The sequence below is a fragment of the Aureobasidium namibiae genome, assembly GCF_000721765.1.
Source record: "Aureobasidium namibiae CBS 147.97 unplaced genomic scaffold scaffold_2, whole genome shotgun sequence".
In the NCBI taxonomy this organism is placed as follows: domain Eukaryota; kingdom Fungi; phylum Ascomycota; class Dothideomycetes; order Dothideales; family Saccotheciaceae; genus Aureobasidium; species Aureobasidium namibiae.
The window spans coordinates 307,275-326,422 of NW_013581207.1; the positions used below are offsets into that span (position 1 = coordinate 307,275).

Below are 19,148 nucleotides of genomic sequence, written 5' to 3' on the forward strand. Positions count from 1 at the left end.
TAAGCTAGTCTTGTTTCGATTTGAGATTGACCAAGATCATGTATTGTTACCTTACCTCATTGTCGCTTCATGCCAAGAGTTTCCTGAATTGGTCGTAAACAAGGAGTTTTCTTTGTGTCTACTTTCCACTTGCGGCTTCTTCACTCTCGCTTCTTTGTAGACGCAACCAAAGTCAAGATGCCTCTCCGCATCGTCCACAAAGCCAGTACTAGCAAGAAGTGGGTATCTCATCGCTCTCCAGGTGCAAAAGCATTTGACTAACGGCCTTCCCAGAGATCATTCTGCCTACAACAACAACAACAACAACACCACCACTATGGCGAAGGGTAAGGCCCCAGCCACCAGCGCACCTGAAGCCGAACGTGAACACCACGATCCAGACGACCCTTCATACGACCCTCGCCTCGACCCAGACGTTGGCCCCTACGACCCAGACAACGACTACCTTCCCGAGTAAGCACCTTCTCCACCAGCCCTACACAGTTCCGCATCTGACTCGTGCTCTATAGTGAAGGCATGACGGACCAAGAGGCCGCTCAGGAGATCTTCAAGATCACGAAGGAGGAGAAGGACGGCAAGAGAGAGTTCAACAGCACCTTTTATGGTGGTAAGGCTCCAAAGGCTCCTACCATGCGTCCACAGCCCAAGAAGCCCTGTGACAATTGCAAGTCGCTCAAGAAGGGCTGCGACCGCCTTGTTCCTACTTGTACCAAGTGCCAGGCTCGCGGTATCCCTTGTGTCTACTCTCGTGGTTAAACTACAAGCAAGCAAACGGGTCTGTCCTCGAGCTCCAAAGATACTCGATCTCGTTTCCACAGCACGGTCAACAGTTCGTGGAGGTCAGCAGGAGTCGTTATGCGAGGTTGTGGTCTGAGCAGGAGTTATCGAGGGAGTCGATAGTATCAGGGTTTTCTCTTTTTTAAATCCCTTCCTGGAAGCAGTTACAAGCAGCTGATCCTGTCTATCAATGTGCATTTCAGTATCGAACTTCGGCTGCGCAATCACATCCATCAGTAGCTTGTCATGCTATGCTCGGACAATCTATTTCTTCGTGTGACGATACAGAGAATCTACAAAACTTCCAGCTGAATGTCAGTAGGCATGCATACATGTTGCTATTTGAGGTTGAGGTTCCACTGGCCTCCGAGATATGCTGCGCCTTCGACGTCTCTCGCAAGGCCTCTCAATCATATACAAGTGTAGACACCTCTGATCGTAACAAACTTAATGCATATCCCCTTTAGCTCCAATGTGATATCGACACGCGGATTGTTCGCTAAGGAGTTGGTGCGGATTATCTTGCTGGTAGGTTTTGACGCAGTTCCAACGCGATCAAGCTTTCCTCCAACATCTTTCTCGCGCGCATCCGCAACAATCACCAAGATGTGCTTCATCACAATCGAGCTACCCTTCCTCAACGACATGGACGGCCTCGAGTTCCTCGAAGAGTTCGACGGCAGACCTCCGGTCTCTGATGAAGAGTTCATCGATGCTTATCTCTCCCTGTAAGCATCCCTCAAGCAGTTGGGCTATGTACATCTGCTCACGACACTGCCAATAGTACCAATCCCGCCGAAGCCCTCGCTGCTGACCACCCTGACCCTCACGATAGCGGTCTCGTCAACGAGTAAGTCTATCTCCAGCTGAGCGGTCAAGACCTATTTCAAAGCCCGATCTAGAACTGACCAAGAACCTTGCAGCCAGTCAATGAACACTAACGCCCAGTCTGAAGAGTTTGATGACACCTTCGTCCCCCTGTAAGAATACTCTTGGCGACTATTGTCTTTGCGTTTGCTCATCAGGTCGTGCGCAGTCCCTCCCCCTTGGATACACTCTTCGCTGAAGACCCTGAACCCCACGACAGCGATCCCGTCAACGAGTAGGTCCAACTCTCAAACAAGCACCATTACATTCCTCGACGTTGAGCTGACTATGAACCCTGCAGTCAGGCATCGGACAGTGACACCCAGCCTACTCCTCCCCGTCCTGCTGCTCCTGTTCCTGCTGCTCATGTTCCTGTTGCTCCTGTTGCTGTTGCTCCTGTTGCTGCTGCTCCTATGCGTGTTGCTCCTCCTGCAGGACCCACCAAGAAGGCCTGCACAGAGTGCTCTCGTCGTAAGATGAAGTGCATTCCAGTTGAGGGATCTAACCCCAAGACTTGCCAGGCTTGCAACAAGAGGGGTTCGGTCTGTGAGTACGAGGCTAAGAAGTAGTAAAGCAGAGTTCGAGGTCAGGCTTTCGGGTCGTACGGATAGGCGTGATAGGGCGCTCAGGTACTACAGACAAGCATTATGGGACGTTCTGGTATAACGAGTGGGCAAAATGCGGCTTCTCTGCTTCTCCTTTTGTACAGATGGACACCAAATACTAGAACACACCACTCGCTGGTCTAATATCATCTTTGGATTGTCTCTTTTTCGTGCACATACACTATTCGCAATTCGACCGAAGCTTTGTCAGTCGCATCAACGACGGCATCGATCTTGGTCCCTTTTTCAATCATGATTTACCCGTTGAATATCGCTTCTTTTCTTTGCCCATTTGGAGAATTCGTGCTTATCACACGTCAGTTGCACAAGTTCAATGGTCATTGTGTCAAACAGCCGAGATATCTCCGTTGCCATTGAGCTTCGGGAAGACTTCACTAACGGGATCTGTAGCATTCACTATCCAGGCTCTATTCTTGTTATCATCTTCCACACCATTGTAAGAAACTTTTCCCGCAGCCTTCAGCCATCTGCTCAGCACCGATCCAAAGCAAACACCCATCACGAGTATGGAAGCCGATCACACTCCCACTCGCCAGATATCCGGTGTCGAGCCAACCTCTGTTGGACTCCGCGGCAGATGTGACCACTGCCATTATCTTCACCGCCACTGCCGCAACGGCTCTACCACGACCCCATGCGACAGATGCAGAGAGAGTGGAGTGCTTTGCAGATTTAGCCCACCCAGCTCCGTCGTGGACAAGCACGTCCCGGGCAGAAGGGTCAGGACCGGTATTAAAAACTGCGGGTCTCTCATGGTTGGTAGGTCTCTCAAAATTCGAGTCTCGTGGAGTGCGACCGTTAACAAAGAGTCACAAGTGACTACAAAGAACAAGGGCGACGCCGCTCCTGCAAGACAAAACCCGAGTGTTGATGATGGTAGTGCCCGAGGTCTAGCAGTCAAGAAGACTGCTTCTGGAAAGTCTGAGCACACAAATCGAAAGTCACAGATGATACAAGAGTCCAGATTCATCTTCTTCACTCAAGACCAGATAAATACACATAATTCCACGATCGTGCTCCTACCTTCACTGTTCCCAAATAGGCTTGAGCTCGAGTGGTCGGCTGCATTTGCTAGTATTATTTTGGACGCGCTTCCAAAGGGTTCCGCCTCGAGCTTGACCATCATATCAACAACAATATCGTGCGCTCTCAATGTCTACGCGCTCCCCTTCCAACGTTATCGCGACCAACATGCAACAGCAATTCTCAATTGATACCCCACCAACCCCTGACCAGATGGCAGGACTTACCAACGGGAACGAGGTCACGTTCCCTATCCCGTTCAACTATGATCTCTTGGATCCAGTCCTTCGCGACCTCAAAGACGACTCGGCCTTCAGCGTAGACGCCAACTATCACACTGCTGGCAATGAAGACCAGAACTATATCTCCACCTTCAATCAACGCACGAATTACGAGTCTTCCATCGCCAGCGGAGCTGACACCCACAACTTTGCTTCAAACCACGAAAACAACAACTCGGCTCCCTACCAGAATTACACAACCCATCTCGGCGAACATTCTGCCTACCATCTCGCCCCCTGTGGTCCAGTCCAGTTCGCGCCTTTGCAAGCCCTCGACGGTCTCAGAGGCCCGAGTAAGACTATGCAGTTCTACAAGTAAGCTTGTATCCTACGGCTGACTCCTGACTCTCACTGACGCAACATAGCTTCCCTGATGCCGAGACTATCCATGATAACTGCATCAACGTTGGAAGATCGGGTGCTAACACCGTCCTCCCGATCAACGCCATCAACGAAGACACCACTTATCACCCTTTCGAACAATCTACCAACTCAGAGCACCTTATGGCTCTAGAGTCAAGAGCAAGAAGTGATTCTTTCCCACGAGACAAGATCTGGTCTTTGTCCTTCGTTCTTTCCGGCCCAGGTGGTTATTCGACGTCAGGAGTTGGAGAGTGCATGGAGCTTTTTCTTTTTTGATACCCGTCGATGCAAGCGAGGAGTTTGGCATGTTATCTCCTTTCTTTCGGTTCCTTCATTCTACTTTGGGATGATCTGCCAGCATGCACATCTGAATCAGTGCTTCTCCTGAAGCCGGCGGCAGCGTCATTTTCTTGTTCCTTTCTTGTACATTAGCTTTGCGATCAATCATTGAAAACCACCAGGACCATTCTCTTGTCCAGCAGTACTTTCATGATAGAAGTGAATATGTGAATTTGTACGAGGTCTGTGCTTGTTAGTGCTCAAGGCCTGGTGAGCGTCGTTGCGGAAGTCCGCTATCTCAATCTGCGCGTCAAGCTCTCTTTCTTTTCGATCAGCCACACCACAACCGTGATTTCCGCAGACATTGATACGCAAGACGTATCTTCTCATCGTAACAACCACTTTCACGTCGCAGGATTACTGTAAGTCATCTCCTTGAGCCCCGCCATCAGCAGCGACGAGCCTCGTCATGCGCGTCAACAGCCTGCGCCGGCTACTCCTTCGCCCACCCTTTCCCTCTCTTCTGCGCACCCTATCCCATCAATCTGACCTTTATCATCCAATGCACGTCTGCTCGAGAGCTCTTGCTGACCTTTGACGCACAGCACCATCCACCATGTCGGGCGTCAGCAGATTTGACCTCCACCTCGTCAATATCAACAAGGCCGAGACTATGGACGAGTTCAAGCAGGCCAATGAAGCTCTGGCTCTCGATGAGGAGTACGTCCGACGCTTTGACTTTGTGCTTAGCCTTGAACATCTACTGACCTTCATGTATAGCTACGCTGCCCCTGTTGAGATGGTCGTCCACGACAACGAGGCTGACGGCGCCGCCGACGCTGAAGATGGTCAAGAAGAAGGAAACGAAGAGGTCGTTGGCGAGGAAGAAGGGGACGAGGACGAGAGCACTGTCAGTGCCTCCTACGTTGCCTCAAGCCGCTATCGCTACATTCTCCCAGCTCCTCCTTCGACGACCACCACCACCCCCGCTGTCTCGACTGCTCCTACCCCAATGTTCATCCCGGTCACCTCCTCCGCTGGCCCTTCAACTGGCCCCTCAACTGTCCCGTCAGCTGCTGCTGCCATCGCCGCCACCACTACCACCCGCGCTAGCCTACCGATTGTTTGCGACGAGTGCCGTCGTAAGCACAAAAAGTGCATTCGCCCCTCGGGCACCGGCTCCTGCGAAGGATGCCTGCATGCCCGCGGCGGTGCGAAGGTCTGCAGCTTAACCCAGTGATCGAACACCGCATAGTCTCGCTCAGACCCAACTATTGCATGTGTTCAGATCTTTGTTGCAAGTCCCCTAGGTGCTGCATCACGACCAAGGGCAACAGCGAGAGCGTCAAGAGTTCAAGAGTGTCAATACTTTACACCGTGAGCTTTCCCTCGTCCAACTTCTCCTATTACGACGCAAGCATGCATACTTCTTCGCCTTTGGCTTTTCGTTTCTTCTCGTGCTTTTTTGCAGCTTTTTGATGGATGGGGACGACGAGGTTGAAGAAAAGGAGGAGAAACAGCTCTTACTGCTCGTTCTGCGTTCTAGCGTTTTCCCACAAGGGGATTTCGAATTGGGTTTTGCTTGATTGCCTGGTGTTCTTGTTTTTTGTTCTTTTTTGAGGCTCTTTTGCCTAATAACGATACCACTTTTGCTCAATGATACCACTTTTGCTTGTTGATGATTCTACTTTTGCCCAACAATGATACAAGAGGGAAGCAGAATCGTGAAGAACCGAAAGGAACGAGAGAGTGATAAGATAGTGAGATGGAGAATCGACGCACCTTCAGCCAAGAGTTGAGCTCTGTCGTTACTTGCTTGCATACTGCTGTGTTTACATCCGACTTACCTTAACGTGCAACTCTCACACATCCATCACGTACCACTTCCATCACCTACCTGTTCCACCATAGCTCTTGCACCACAGCACTTGCACCCTACCAGCCTACCATCAAACTCATTGATACGCTGCATCTCATCATTGACCTCGACTGATCCTGGCGCGCAGAAAGCAATGTCTTTCGAAGACCGTCTGGACGCCGTGGCCGAGGTCAGTGATGCTGAACTGTTCGACGCTGCTGTCGGTGCGCTTGGTTTCAGCCCTCGGTACACTCATCCCTCCGTCCCTGTGCACTGTTACCGTGACTGGCTGACATGTTATGTGTAGACTGATCTCTGGCAACTACCTCGAGTATCAAGTCTGGGGTGCCGAGGACCAAGACGAAGGCTTTTACGAGGACGAAGACACCGATATGGAGGATGTAACGTCCGAAGAGGATGCCGACGAAGAGGAAGCCGACGAAGAGGACGAGGATGAGGTCTCATTAAACGACGAAGAAGGCCAACTCTCTGAGCAGGAGAGCAACGACGAAGATGAGGACAACAAGGAAGACGACTCAGACGAGGACAAGGAAGAAGCAAGCAGCTCTGCTGCTCCCACTACCGCCACCCTGCCCCTCCCTGGCGTTCCTGCCATCAACGCTCCCGCTGTTCCAGCCCCTGCCATCAATGTCCCTGCCGCTGCCCCAGGAATCACCACTGCACACGCTCGCTGCGCCGAATGCGCCCGTAAGCACAAGAAGTGTGTTCGCCCCTCGGGCCGCGGCTCCTGCGAGGGATGCCTGCGTGCTCGTGGCGGGCCCAAGGTTTGCAGTCTCACTCAGTGATACACTGCAACACAGTCGTGGGCTCAGCTATGGCGTTTAACTTTCTCTTTGAGCTTGGCGCACTGTTGGAGACCTTTGAGCATCAACTCAAGAGCAAGAGCGACAGCAACAGCAAGAGCAAAAGCAACAGCAAGAGCAAAAGCAACAGCAAGAGCAAGAGCAACAGCAAGAGCAAAAGCAACAGGAACAGCAACAACGAGAGCGAAGGAGATGGACTCACGGGCGCCTTCGAATCATCAACAAGCACAACCCCTGGCCGACTTTCAAGCATCGACGGATGCAGACATACGACATGGTTCTTTTCTTCCTCCAGCAACTTTTGATTGTTTTTCGTGGTTTGACAAGGTGGAAAGAGAAACGACGATAGAAGGACGAAGAGAGAAGAAACGAAAACGAAGAAGGAACGACGACAACGAAAGAGGAGACGATAATGAGGAAGAAAAGTCTTGCCGATCAGTTTTGCATTTCGAGTTTTTCTTGCGTGGTATTTGAGCGTGGCGCTTCGGCCGGTGGTTTTGGTTTTTCTTTTCTTCTTTGGTGTTTTTTCTTTGGTGTTATTTCTTTACGCGACGACAATAATGCAGGAGAGAAGAGGCGAGGGAGATACAGGAGAGAGCGCGAGAAAGCGAAGAGAAGAGACAACGCAGAGAAGATGAGGATAGAAATCATGAACAGAAAGAGAATGATACACCTACACCCATCAATTTACTTCCTCTACATTCCTACTTACCTAGCCCTCGTTGTTCCCAGTCGCTGAAAACGTACGAGTATGTTGAAAGACAAAAGAAGAAAGAAATCCCCACGACGAGACGTTCAAATTAACATCTCGCATTGACAAAGTCGCAGCCCGAAGTTCAAGCGTTTTGGAATGCTTCGAGGCAACCCTGCTTCTTCCTTCCAGCTACACCACTTTCTCAACCTCGGAAGAGAGCTCGCGGGATTCAATAGTATTCTAGTCTGGAATCGATAGTCTTAGAAAAAGTATTCGAAGAGAGTCTTTCGGAACAGGTCGCAGAGCGAGAAGGATCGCACGTTCTGACGAATACAGATCTTTCGAGCTTGGGCGAGCAAGACTTGAAGATCGTCTGCCCTTCCAAGAACGGAGCAGCGATGTTTATGAACAGATGCTAAACAACATCGGTGATCAAAGTCGAAGAATTGAAGCGAGAAAATCACCTGATACGCTAGGATGAGTACTTCACCTCGATTGCATGGCAAGATTGAACACGATAACATCACACGATTCTTCCTTGCCCGCAGCACTGGTCCAGAGCAAGATCTGTAAGTTCACTGGTTCATTGGACGAATTTTTGCTCTTCGTATGATTTTTGATCGTTAGAGTATGCTTGTATAGATCAATGGTGAGGGACAACCAGTTGATGTACAGAGATGTTTCACGAGTACTCGAAAAAAGATCCGAGCCAGCTCATTGACACTCCGAGCCAATCACGTCTTGCATTGCTAATCATGGTCCTGGCTTTCTGCAGTTCATCAATCTGGTTACCGACTTAATCGAGAAGATGGTAAATTTTGTTGACTGTAAGGAAAATGTTCGAACAGGATATCATTCAATTTTTCCTTGGTAAAAATAATCTCCGTCCCTTGCCAAACAACAACTCCCGCTCAGTGCTTGACACAGCTCAAGCGGCCCTGGCATCCTCAAGTGCCCTTCTCAACTCCTCGGGTCTAGGCTTTCCACCTCTTGTGACAACAACAGCATCCACACTCCCCGCCCTGATGATCTTCACAAATGTTGGCGAAACTTCCTTGGCCATAATCTCCAAACACTTCTCTCCCTCATCCGCAGAAATGGGATTGCGCAATGAATTTTGTAGATGCGACAGCAACACTTTGGTGGAGAAACTCGCTCTTGCGCGACCGTTGGAAAGAACATCCAACACCTCGACGATGTCGGCGATGCGGTCGATGGCTGAGAGACGAGCGAGGTGTGCAGGATCGGGTCCAGAGGCTTTGTTGGCGTTTGCGGTCTGTTTGGCGAGAATGCGGTCGAGGAGACTGGCACCGCGGCTGGCGACTGCAGCGGCGGATTTTGCAGAGGATTGGACAAGAGGTTTCCTGGCAGAAGACTGGGCGGCGCGAGCGGCGAGCGCTGCGGCTTTGATCTCTTGGAGGCGTTCTGAACCCTTGGTCAAGGTAGCGGGGTTGTTGGGTGCTACTTGGCTAGTGATGACATTGACGGTCGGCAATTGTGAGAGGAAGCCGTCAACATTTGAGGTTGCTGTTGGTGATGAGGACACCCATTGATTCCAAAGTGCAGTCAAGCGCTTGTGGAATTGTTGGATTAGCTCGGGTTGGTTGAAGTGACCGGTGGTGGAATGATTTGTTTCGAGGAGCTCGATGCAGAGGCTGCCTTCTCCGTTGTCTGCCAACTCGAAAGTGTCGTTGTCTCCAAGAATGCCGAGAATAATGCTCATGTCGTGTTCTGTGACGGCTCTCTTTTTCCAGCTCCTTGTGATATGTGGTAATAGATTGGTGATGTACATTGGTGTGCCGAGGCCATTGTGGGCGGAATATAATGATGTGCTTGTGAGGAATGCTTTGAACAGGCGTATTAATTCTTGTAGCTGAGCGGGCAGTTCGGTAGAGGATAATGATGTTTCGAGACTCTTGAAGGCTGGCGGAGTGAGTGGAGGAGTGTCGTAGACGGTTTCTTCTGCTGATCCGGTTGGGGCAGGAGCGGCATTGTTCAAGAGGAGTCGCTCAAACAACTTGGAGGCACTTTTCGAGGGTGTCTCTGCAGGAGTTGGCGGTAGAGCATCTCTGAACCTCTTGTTCTGCGGCGTCGTGACTTCCTCTTCCGTCTCTCTTGACCGCTTTCGAGATTGTGTCGTTCTTACTGATCCCTCCTGCTCTTTCTGTGCTGTGTTGATCGTGTGTTGTGTTGGTGATGATAATGTATCAATGGTGACCGAATCTAATATCTTGCGCTTCTTTGCACTCTGGTCGGCTTTCTGGTTCTTGGTGACACGTCCAAAGGTATCGATGGTCTTCTGGCTGGCGATTGTGCTTTGTTTACCAGAGTCGGGGCTGACGGCCTTGCGTTTCCTCGTGACAGGCATGATATAGAATATGATATGATATGCTCGCTGAAGGATGATTTGGGTATAATAGTATCAAGCAATGGCAATATACGATGTACTGAAATTCATCAATGACGGGTCAAAACAAAGGGTCGAGAGTTGGGTGGCCCGGTGATGCGCGTCTTTCGTGTCAAAAGCGCGACGGCGTAGAGTGCCGCCAAGCTCCGAAAGCTGTTTCGCCGGAAAGCCAGGGTGGTCCCCCTTACAGTCTTTCTGACCAATACATAGACGATAACTCGACATCTACCGTACTATACAAGGAAATAGATGATTGGAAATGTGTGTTAGAATAGATGCCATGTCTTGAGGTGTGTTGAATTCGAACGTGCGGTGTATTGGAGGTGCAATGTACACAATCGCGGTTTTGACCTGGCTTCTGAGCAAGATTGACCTGCGACACGTCAGTATCGAGGCCTTCTTCTGAGCAACAACACATACTACGTCAAAAGACCGCCAAGAGCCGATTGCAATCAATGTGTCCGCAGCATCCTTCAAAGCTCTACCTCCACGAATGTTAAAGTCTCCAGTAGATCAAGGACAACTACATAATCACAACGAGCACAGCATTCAGACGGGAGGGTGGTAGGTTCATTATTCAGTTTTCATTTCGCGGCCTGAGGTTATTCTTGATAATATAGTACAATCGCTGAAAGTGCTGATGAAGAGAAGATTAAAGGGTCGTTCATGCCATCCGAGACTCATGCTTGCGCAGAAAAAGGCAAGTTTACTTTCCACCGAACCAGCTGGAGAAGCCGCTCTTGGCCTGCTCAGCCTTGACCTCGACGGTGTGCTTTGCGTTGGCAGCAGCATCACCGACCTTCTTGTCAAAGGTGTCGACGGCGCTGTTGAACTCCTTGTTGGCCTCCTTGCGGTATGCGTCGATGTTCTTTTCTGCGTCGGCGCGGTAGGACTCGAACTTGGCGTCGAACTCGCGGGTCTTGTCGCGGGCGTCCTTGACCTGGGAAGAGTGTTAGCAGCTGATGACTGAAGGCTTGAGAGGCAAAAGAGCTTACTGCGGAGTCGATCTTCTGGCCAATCTGCTCGCCGTAGACCTTTGCCTCGGTCTTCAGCTCCTTGGCGCGACCGGGCAGCTCGTCCTTTGCTGATGATGAGAGGCGGGCAGCGTCGTCTGTGGAACAAGTCAGCGACCTGTCCGAAGCTTCAGAAAAGGTAGTACATACGCTCGATCTGCTTCTCAGCAACCTTGGGGCTACCGCCGGCTCTGTACATGTAGTAACCACCGAAGGTGGCGGCACCGAGGCCGGCAATGAGGGGAAGGCGGGATCTGGCGGCCATTGTGAAGGTGTTTGTGTGGTAGGGGGAGTTGGAAAAGGTAAATTGATTGTTTGTAGGAAAGTCTTGTGGTATAGAAGAAGGAGAAATCAGCAGGGAACAGCGCTATTTGTTTGACAGGTCTCTGCATCGAAACAGGGAGCTCTCAGCCACATATCGTCGATTTCCGGTGACGCAATGTGACGTACACTGCGTTCATTGGCGCACATCTCCCGTCTCCGCAATGATCGACGCCGGCTGCTGCTCGATCCAGACGCAATCCTGGAAGCTCGAGGACGTTGAAATTCGTGAGAAGGAGATTTATTGTCAAGGTCGTCTATAAGGTAGCCTTCGCGTATTCAGCTTCCTCCACCGCCTCTGCATCAATCATCCCGCAGACGATGCTCCTTGAACCATTCCTCCTCTAGCATGGCCATCCCGACAACGTCTCTCCACTCGCCCTCGAGCCAGAACTTCTTACGTTGCCTTCCCTCTTCGACAAAGCCTACTTTCCGGTAGCAATTCGAAGCTTTGGCATTCTTCGCATCCATTTGGAGCTCGATGCGGTGATAACCAAGAGTCGAAAAGGTGTAATTGCAGAACCAGCGGAGAACTTCGGTGCCTAATCCCTTTCCTGCTCTTGTTTCAGCGGCTGAACTGTGCGACAAGATTCCGCAATGCTTTGCTAGTGTGAACAAGGAAGATGATTACCTTGATGACTTTGGTCAAACAGAATGCCAAATGCTACTGTTCTGCTCACGTCTGTAGCACCGCCGATCTTGGTCATGGTGAGCATGCCGATAGCCGGGTATCTAGCTTGACCATCTGCGGTACGGTAGTAGTCATCGTTTGGGCCAAGAACTGAAGCAGGCTCGTTTTCGGGCGTTGGTCTTTCGCAGATGATGAACCAAGGTAGGGCATCAGCATTTTTCGTTCGACCCTCGACCAGCTGCTTCGCTCTCTCGCGTGACCATGGGTGAGGACCTGATGTCGTGATACTATTCACCGATTCCACGTTGTTGGTCCATTGGAGAAAGATTGCGTTGTCCACTTCTGGGTCGATGCCACGGAGCATCAGGCGCTCGGTGAAAAACATGGAGTGTGTGAGATGGTAAGTACAATTGGTCGGCTAGGAGTCGATGTCTGATATACAGAGAGGATCTATCTATATTCAACGCGTTGGGAAAATTGCGAAGGGGAGATCAGGCTTTGCTTAAGTAGCCCTGTATGACAACCCGCTGGCAAGAATGTGGAAGCCTGGACCGAAGGACAAATGAGGAAGGAGACGCGTATCTTTCAGGTTAATCAATCTGACTCCTGAAAGGATTTCCCTAAACGTGTCAGGGCAATTTGCTGACAATTCATCCTTATCATCCTTATCGTCATCAAATTCACCTCCCTCAGAGATAGGCAAGGAGAGACATGTTGTCGGAGAAATTCTGAATCCAAAGGGAGGTGCAAAGAATAGTTTCTAACACAGTGTTATCGAGTAGTCTATTTATACCAAGGCATGCCAAGGTTATCATGATCGGCGGACTCGTACTCGAATTGCGGGGAAGCAGCCCGTGGTCGCGACACGAGTGACGTGCCTGACCTTTTCCTCGACATGTCCAGGCAACCATGTCTTGCACTTCGCTCAACAATGGCCATGTTTGAACACCATGTCGACTACAGATCCTCCGACAAACTCGACGCCCGACAGAGGTAGTTCGACCGCCCTGCCCGACTCATTTCCCCCTCAACCTTCTCGCAGGACGACAGCCCAGCAGATCACCCTCGTCGATCGCACAAATCCCGACAACCCTGAAATCCAGAACCCCGGGGAGGTGCAAGATCAAGACGACACACCTCCCGAGTCTGGCTCCTTGTCTAGGAGATGGACCAAACAATCTTTGACGGGTCATGCACATTCCCTCCAGGGCTCGGTACAGAACCGCATGACCTCGCGCAAATACCGTCACTACCGGGAAGGAAGATTCATAGGTCCTGATGACCCAGACAACCCCGGATCCGGCGATGAGCTCTCGGGCACAGTCACTCCTGGCAAGGTCGCAAGAGGAAAGAACAAAGTCCGAGGTCTACTAGGCGCAAGGAAACAAATGAAGCTTGCTCTCGAAGAAGATGCTGTCATCGATGTCCTCTACGAAAATCAACGAGGCTGGTGGTTCTTTGGCGTTCCTCACTTTTCTGGGAAAACGCTTCTCAACTTCGACCCCAAGCCCTGGCTGAATGGTAATAAGAAGCCAAGTCCGGTTAACATCACAAATGCCCAAGTTCCAGATCCTAGCTGGGAATGGTCCTGGAAGTCTTGGTACGTCGATATGTCTCGCGATGTCGATGAAGAGGGTTGGGAATACTCGTTCTGGTTCAGCGACGGCACAGCATGGCATGGCACACATCCTTGGGGCTACTCTTGGGTGAGACGAAGGAGATGGCTACGAAAGCGTGTGCGGAAACAACCGCCAAAGCCTTCTCAGCAAGGTCATACTTTTAACTCTGAGTATTTCACCATACATCCTCCCAAGGCACCCAGCAGATCTAGCAGTTTCGTCTTCAGCAGCGAAGCAAGGCAAAACTTGGCAAAGGCAGAGCACTATCTGGAAGATCCCGAGGACGTACGAGATATTGGCTCTCTGCTCAACAGTTTGAAGAGAGCAGCCATTGATCGTGAGAAGATTGTGCTTGTCCGCCACTTCATCGACAATGGTGGTGAAGATCTTCATTATCTAGGCGAACAGGCAAGTATTTCCCCTCCTTTCTCATCATCTCAGCAGTTAACAATTCTCAGATGGAAACAATCATGTCTCTATGCATATTCCAGAATTCTCGTCGATATATTCTGACAATGCTCTCCGAGAAGCTCACCGCAGCCGAGAAGCTACGGGATGAACACACTGCACACAACGAAGAGATATCCGCTCAGGAACAGCAAAGGATCACGAATCTGGAAAACGCAATCGCCGCCGCAGACGAACAAGTCAAACGCTTGGAATATTGGAGCGATATTCGTGATATGGCTCGGTCAGGTACGACATCCTTTGCTACCGACGCAGAGGTTTGGGGTTATGCCAAATGGCGAGGCTTGGATGCTTCAGGGCCAGAAGCCGATGATCAAAGTACAGCAAAGGAGAAAGGAAAAAGCTGGAAAGAGGTCAAGAAAGAGGTTAAGGGCCAATTGAAACCCAAGGATAATGTGGTCAATGGGCATGAGAACAAGGGCCAGCCGAAGAAAGAGGTTAAGATCGAAGGTCATTTGATGGAGTCGAGCGATGAACATTATGCTACGGCTGCCGAGCATGAGCAAGAGGAGAGGACTCAAGCCAAGAAAGACGCGGATAATGCGAGCCACCTTATGGAGTTGAGTGAGGAGCATTATACTACGGCTACAGAAAATGCAGCCAAGGACAAGGGGAAGCAACGGGCAGAGTGATAGATATGCTTTTATTCCTTTGCGAAATCAGAGCGTCTGCTTTCTTCGTGGCGATCGCTGCCTCTTTCTGTTCCTCAAGAAGCCTTACCAGGAAGACGAAAACTGTAACATTCATCATCAATCGCCACTTGAGACCCTCATCGCTCAGCGAAGTGTAGTCACGGCATATGTGAGTATTGTACTGCAGCTCGTCAGAACCTCCCTGGAGTTTGATTCGCAGATCCATCCAGCCATGAGTTATAAGAGGAGTGTCTTGTCCCATCAACTCTTAAAGTCTTCAAGCGTCGGTTACCAGCGACTTGGACAGCAAGGCAGATGAGCTTGTCAAGCTGCTCAAGAAAATTGAAGCTCAAGACCAGCAAGCTATCGTACTTTGAGAGAGAGAGAGCACATTCCCTCAGGTCTGCACGGTGAATCGTGGTGTGCCTTGCTGCGGTTCGCACTTGGGCGTCACGTTCAACGCTGCGCGCTAATGCGAAGGTGTGGTATGTTGGAAGTCACTTCGCAACGTCTGATCACGTTTGTGAGGTACATGTTCCCGACTTCGCTGCGATCTCAGAAGAGGCACCAGACTGAACGCTCGGCGCTTCTTCAACAATGTGGAACACTGCCATAGGCAATTGAAGCACAAATTGCTCTCACGGCTCCAGAAAAAAAACGAAACACGATTTTGACTTTCAGCGCCACGAAGACACGTCCAGGAATGACCTCAGCAAGACCCAAGGTCAGCAAGGTCGAACTGAAAGTCAGACTGAGGTCGTCTTCGAGGCCAAGAGGAGCAGAGTCAAGATCAAGGGCCATCTCAGGAGTTTGGAGCACAAAGTTGTTGCTGTAGCTCCAGTCTGAGAATATGAATTCAATCAAGCAGTTCGTATCACCATCAGCATTTGTACAGACCTCTTCGATTGTCCGAGTAAAGGATCGCTAAGACTACAGCTACACTATTGAACAATGTATACGAGTCAGCTTTCGTGCTGGAACTAGTTTTCGTTCAAGGGCAGAACGACTGCAGCCATCGCGAAGCATGCACAAAAGACGCTGACAGCATTCTGTGTCACTTGACTAGAACATTCTATACTCGATCTCACACCGCAGAATCCTTCAACACAGCGGCCAGTCACATGAGCGTCGATTTGATCTGTGCATCATGGACGAGAAGAAGGGGCAAGAGCATTCTTTCGAGGATCATCTGCGTGCATATGGGACCCAGAATTGCAAGAACCGAGAAGAGAAGTAGGAACAGAACTGCTTAGGAGGCCCAAAGGTGGTTCAGGGAGCCGGAGTGGGCATGGAGAATCTCTGCATACGAGTTTGCGGATGAGATCTCCTATGGCTCTGCGTCCCTTCTTCGTTCTGGTAGAATACGAGTCTCTGAATATTACTAAAGTTATCAGATCAGCTTGCGAAGATTTCTACCATGATCTTATGACAAGATACAAGCATGCCGCCAGGGACGATGGACAAAGGTAATTGCACAAGTCTGGCAAGAACGCTGGTTGGATCAATAACGAACAAAGCCATCAAGCAAAAAACAAGAAACAATGTGCCCAGACTGGATGTTTTGGTTTCTCTTAAAGAACCTCGAATATCTTTGTCTAACAGTCTCGAAGTTCCTGCTCTCGTACAAGTGTGTGCCTTCCACAGCCGTCAATACTCGTGCCGATAGACATAACAATAGTAAATGTGTGTTACTGAGGCGTAAGAATGGATGATATCGCAATCGAAGTGAGGAAGAATAGAGGGTTGAACTCAACGTGCTCCAAGTTGTGTCTAAGGACGTGAAGTCAAGCCCTAAAACGATATGTCTTATCCATGAGAAGTTACCACACAGGGCGAGCTTCTGGAGTGCATCGTACACCTTTGCCTTACTCTTCCTCATCATCAAAAACAGTGGCATCTCACCCATGCATCCCATGCATGGGCTGTAAGCCACACTACTCTGTAGAAAAGGAACACGATGTAAGGTCCCGAAAGCAACAGTCAAAAGCACTCAATCTCCATACAACTCACCAGAGAAGACGCATAGATATGGTCAAGGCGAAGGAGATTTTCAGCCACGTAAATGTGTCCCGTCTGCTGAGCCCCATTCAGTAGTGCAGAATTCTCTGACCATCAGTCTTGTAGTACTTGCAAGCTCGTCCAGAGCGCTATGATCGATCTCGTGAGGCATGCTCTCGTCAAAGTCGATTCAGGAGTCACCTACATCATCAGAGTCAGCAGCTACTCGCATATCACCAGAAGAGAAGAATGGTGGCGGCGTCCACTCCCCGCGCAGACAGCCGTTATCGAGGTTGTACCTGCCATCTTGCAGCCAGCGCTCGTCGAACCCTTTCAAGATCCCCGACCCGATGCCATCAAGGGCAGGCTCAGCAACTTCGCTCTAAAGCCATATCTGGCAGCACGAACAGATTACAGCAGTCCCAGCACCGTCTGTTTTGACTAATTTCTGCATGTATACGAAGGTTTGGCGTTGTCGACGTCCATGCTTGTGCGACGCTTGTTCAGCAAACTGGCCATCAACCTTGGATACATCGCCAACTGGGCCAGACTGGTGAAGTATGATGGCCATCGATCGTTCAGACCTTACGAGGAGTGGACTATGCACTGTCTCGATCATGACCTTACTGCATGTGAGCAGGTCGATGTGCTGTCCTAGGTCAGGTCCCTCAGACAAAGATGACCAGTGACAGACTCAGGGGGTATTGTAGCAACGCAGCATGGGAGCAGTGATGGAAGCTATACAGTTGGAAAAGAGCGTATTATCGTGGCACCTTATAGACCGTAGATCATGTCGAAACAGTTGTTAGTGCTGCAAGAAGGATAAGATATGCTCATAGACCGTACGGACACCAGAAAGCAATGGAATCAAGGGGAACCATGGTCGAGCAGAAACTGTCAATGTACGAGCACAATCTCATCGTCGCTCGGACGGAAAAAGCACTGGCCAAGCGCGCCGACTCTTGTGGCCGATGAAAGTGACGTGAGTTCGCTTTGTTGTTGTCTTGACTTGAAGAGCGACTTCGTACCTAGATCCATCCTTACAGCCGCATCTACCCCAAGACGTGCCCTTGCTCACATCACGCTTGCTTTCTACAACTTGCACATCACGCTCATCTGTTACATCACGCTCGTCTGTTACACCGCGCTCATCACACCCGTCCACTATCATGGCGCCTCGACGCCCCAAGATCAACAAGGGCCCTGACCCAAAGCTCCTTCTCCCCTGGGGCTATGACGCTCCAGGCAAAGACACAACACCTCTGAATGACTTCATCAAGTTCATCACTGACCTCGACGTGAACCCTGGAAAAGACGGAGAAACCAAGAGCGTACTTATCCACTGGAATCGCGGAAACATCGAGACCGGAGATGAGGCTAAGATGTTGGAGATGAAGATTGACTCGTGAGTCAAGCAAGTCTCTGTACTAGCTACCGCTAACACTGGGAAGGAACAAATACTTCGCGCATGTGCTCGATATACAAGAATGGTGCCAGCTGCTTTGGCCCAAAGGCGCCAGCGGTAACGAGAAGCACAGTGAGCAGATTACCCTTACACGAAAAGGTCTATGAGCTGATACAGTATTTGACAGATCTCCGCGAGGCGGCTGAGACTTTGAAGATCGCCACGATCAACCAGAGAGAACTGGACAACGTCGAGGAGATTGCACGACCCTATGTCTATGGAGCAATGATCCACTGCGCAGGTGGGGATAGCGAGATTACACTCCGCGTGTTCATGGAGCTGGTCATGCTGAAGATCAAGGACCTCAATGACGAAGATGAGGGAGAGCGGAAGCTGAGAGACGACTTTTGCTTCGTGGGCCTGGACTTGTGAGTTCATCCCTGTACCTCACTCGATCCATGCGCTCGTTACTGACTGTGATGCAGTGAAGGAGGAGGAAAAACTGGTCAGGGTACCACAGAAAGTGGACTCTCAAGCCTGCTGTCCAGCTGCGTCTCTGCTAGCGGAGATTACCTGACCAGCATCGTAAATCGCCATGCCATCGTCTGGGAATCGTTCAACAATCACATTTCCCGCAAAGCTCAAGCTGGCAAGATGGACATTGACCAGGATGCCAGAGCAACTTACCCTCGCTGGAACTTCCAGGGGGGCCCAAACTCTACAGAGAAGGAGAAATTCTGCTACTTCACAAGATACAACTCTCTCCACAAGGTTTTTGATATCTCGGTCGACACGGAGATCGTTTACCTAAAGCATCGGGCTTGGTGGATCATCCATCAAATTCCGGGATACTCAAGAGTTGCAGCAAAAGTCGAGTATCCCACAGGCACAGCACCCGCTCTTTTACCCTTCCGTGCGTGCAATCATACTCACCACGAGATCCCAAGCAATCGCCCAATGCGCGCACCAGAGGAAGAAGAGGAGTACAGCATGTAACCACTGTCTCCGTCGAAGCTGAGTACGATACGGATCTAGAGACTTTCAACCATCTGAACAACCAGT

General features: G+C 50.4%; 6 protein-coding genes across 6 annotated transcripts; 3 read left to right on the forward strand and 3 right to left on the reverse strand.

The window, feature by feature from the left end:
* Nucleotides 1–177: 177 nt before the first annotated feature.
* Nucleotides 178–756, forward strand: M436DRAFT_78219 (uncharacterized protein; the record flags this gene model as incomplete). The annotated part of the gene is made up of 3 exons (XM_013575843.1): nt 178–218; nt 274–453; nt 510–756. 3 exons carry the CDS (start codon nt 178–180, stop codon nt 754–756), a joined length of 468 nt encoding a protein of 155 aa, XP_013431297.1.
* Nucleotides 757–1,383: 627 nt separating this feature from the next.
* Nucleotides 1,384–7,203, forward strand: M436DRAFT_60301 (uncharacterized protein; the record flags this gene model as incomplete). The annotated part of the gene is made up of 16 exons (XM_013575532.1): nt 1,384–1,505; nt 1,562–1,627; nt 1,701–1,757; nt 1,814–1,879; nt 1,946–2,190; nt 2,727–3,446; nt 3,514–3,889; nt 3,940–4,131; nt 4,314–4,458; nt 4,632–4,638; nt 4,822–4,936; nt 4,997–5,435; nt 5,527–5,593; nt 6,128–6,320; nt 6,382–6,782; nt 6,896–7,203. 16 exons carry the CDS (start codon nt 1,384–1,386, stop codon nt 7,201–7,203), a joined length of 3,519 nt encoding a protein of 1,172 aa, XP_013430986.1.
* A 1,317-nt stretch (nt 7,204–8,520) lies between these two features.
* Nucleotides 8,521–9,960, reverse strand: M436DRAFT_60302 (uncharacterized protein; the record flags this gene model as incomplete). Its single annotated transcript, XM_013575533.1, has 1 exon — nt 8,521–9,960. One exon carries the CDS (start codon nt 9,958–9,960, stop codon nt 8,521–8,523), a length of 1,440 nt encoding a protein of 479 aa, XP_013430987.1.
* A 745-nt stretch (nt 9,961–10,705) lies between these two features.
* Nucleotides 10,706–11,277, reverse strand: M436DRAFT_60303 (uncharacterized protein; the record flags this gene model as incomplete). The annotated part of the gene is made up of 3 exons (XM_013575534.1): nt 10,706–10,939; nt 10,995–11,110; nt 11,163–11,277. 3 exons carry the CDS (start codon nt 11,275–11,277, stop codon nt 10,706–10,708), a joined length of 465 nt encoding a protein of 154 aa, XP_013430988.1.
* Nucleotides 11,278–11,636: 359 nt separating this feature from the next.
* M436DRAFT_78224 (acyl-CoA N-acyltransferase) lies at nt 11,637–12,349 on the reverse strand (the record flags this gene model as incomplete). The annotated part of the gene is made up of 2 exons (XM_013575844.1): nt 11,637–11,887; nt 11,965–12,349. 2 exons carry the CDS (start codon nt 12,347–12,349, stop codon nt 11,637–11,639), a joined length of 636 nt encoding a protein of 211 aa, XP_013431298.1.
* Nucleotides 12,350–12,914: 565 nt separating this feature from the next.
* Nucleotides 12,915–14,619, forward strand: M436DRAFT_69466 (uncharacterized protein; the record flags this gene model as incomplete). Its single annotated transcript, XM_013575680.1, has 3 exons — nt 12,915–13,991; nt 14,042–14,501; nt 14,612–14,619. 3 exons carry the CDS (start codon nt 12,915–12,917, stop codon nt 14,617–14,619), a joined length of 1,545 nt encoding a protein of 514 aa, XP_013431134.1.
* Between the last annotated feature and the right edge of the window lie 4,529 nt (nt 14,620–19,148).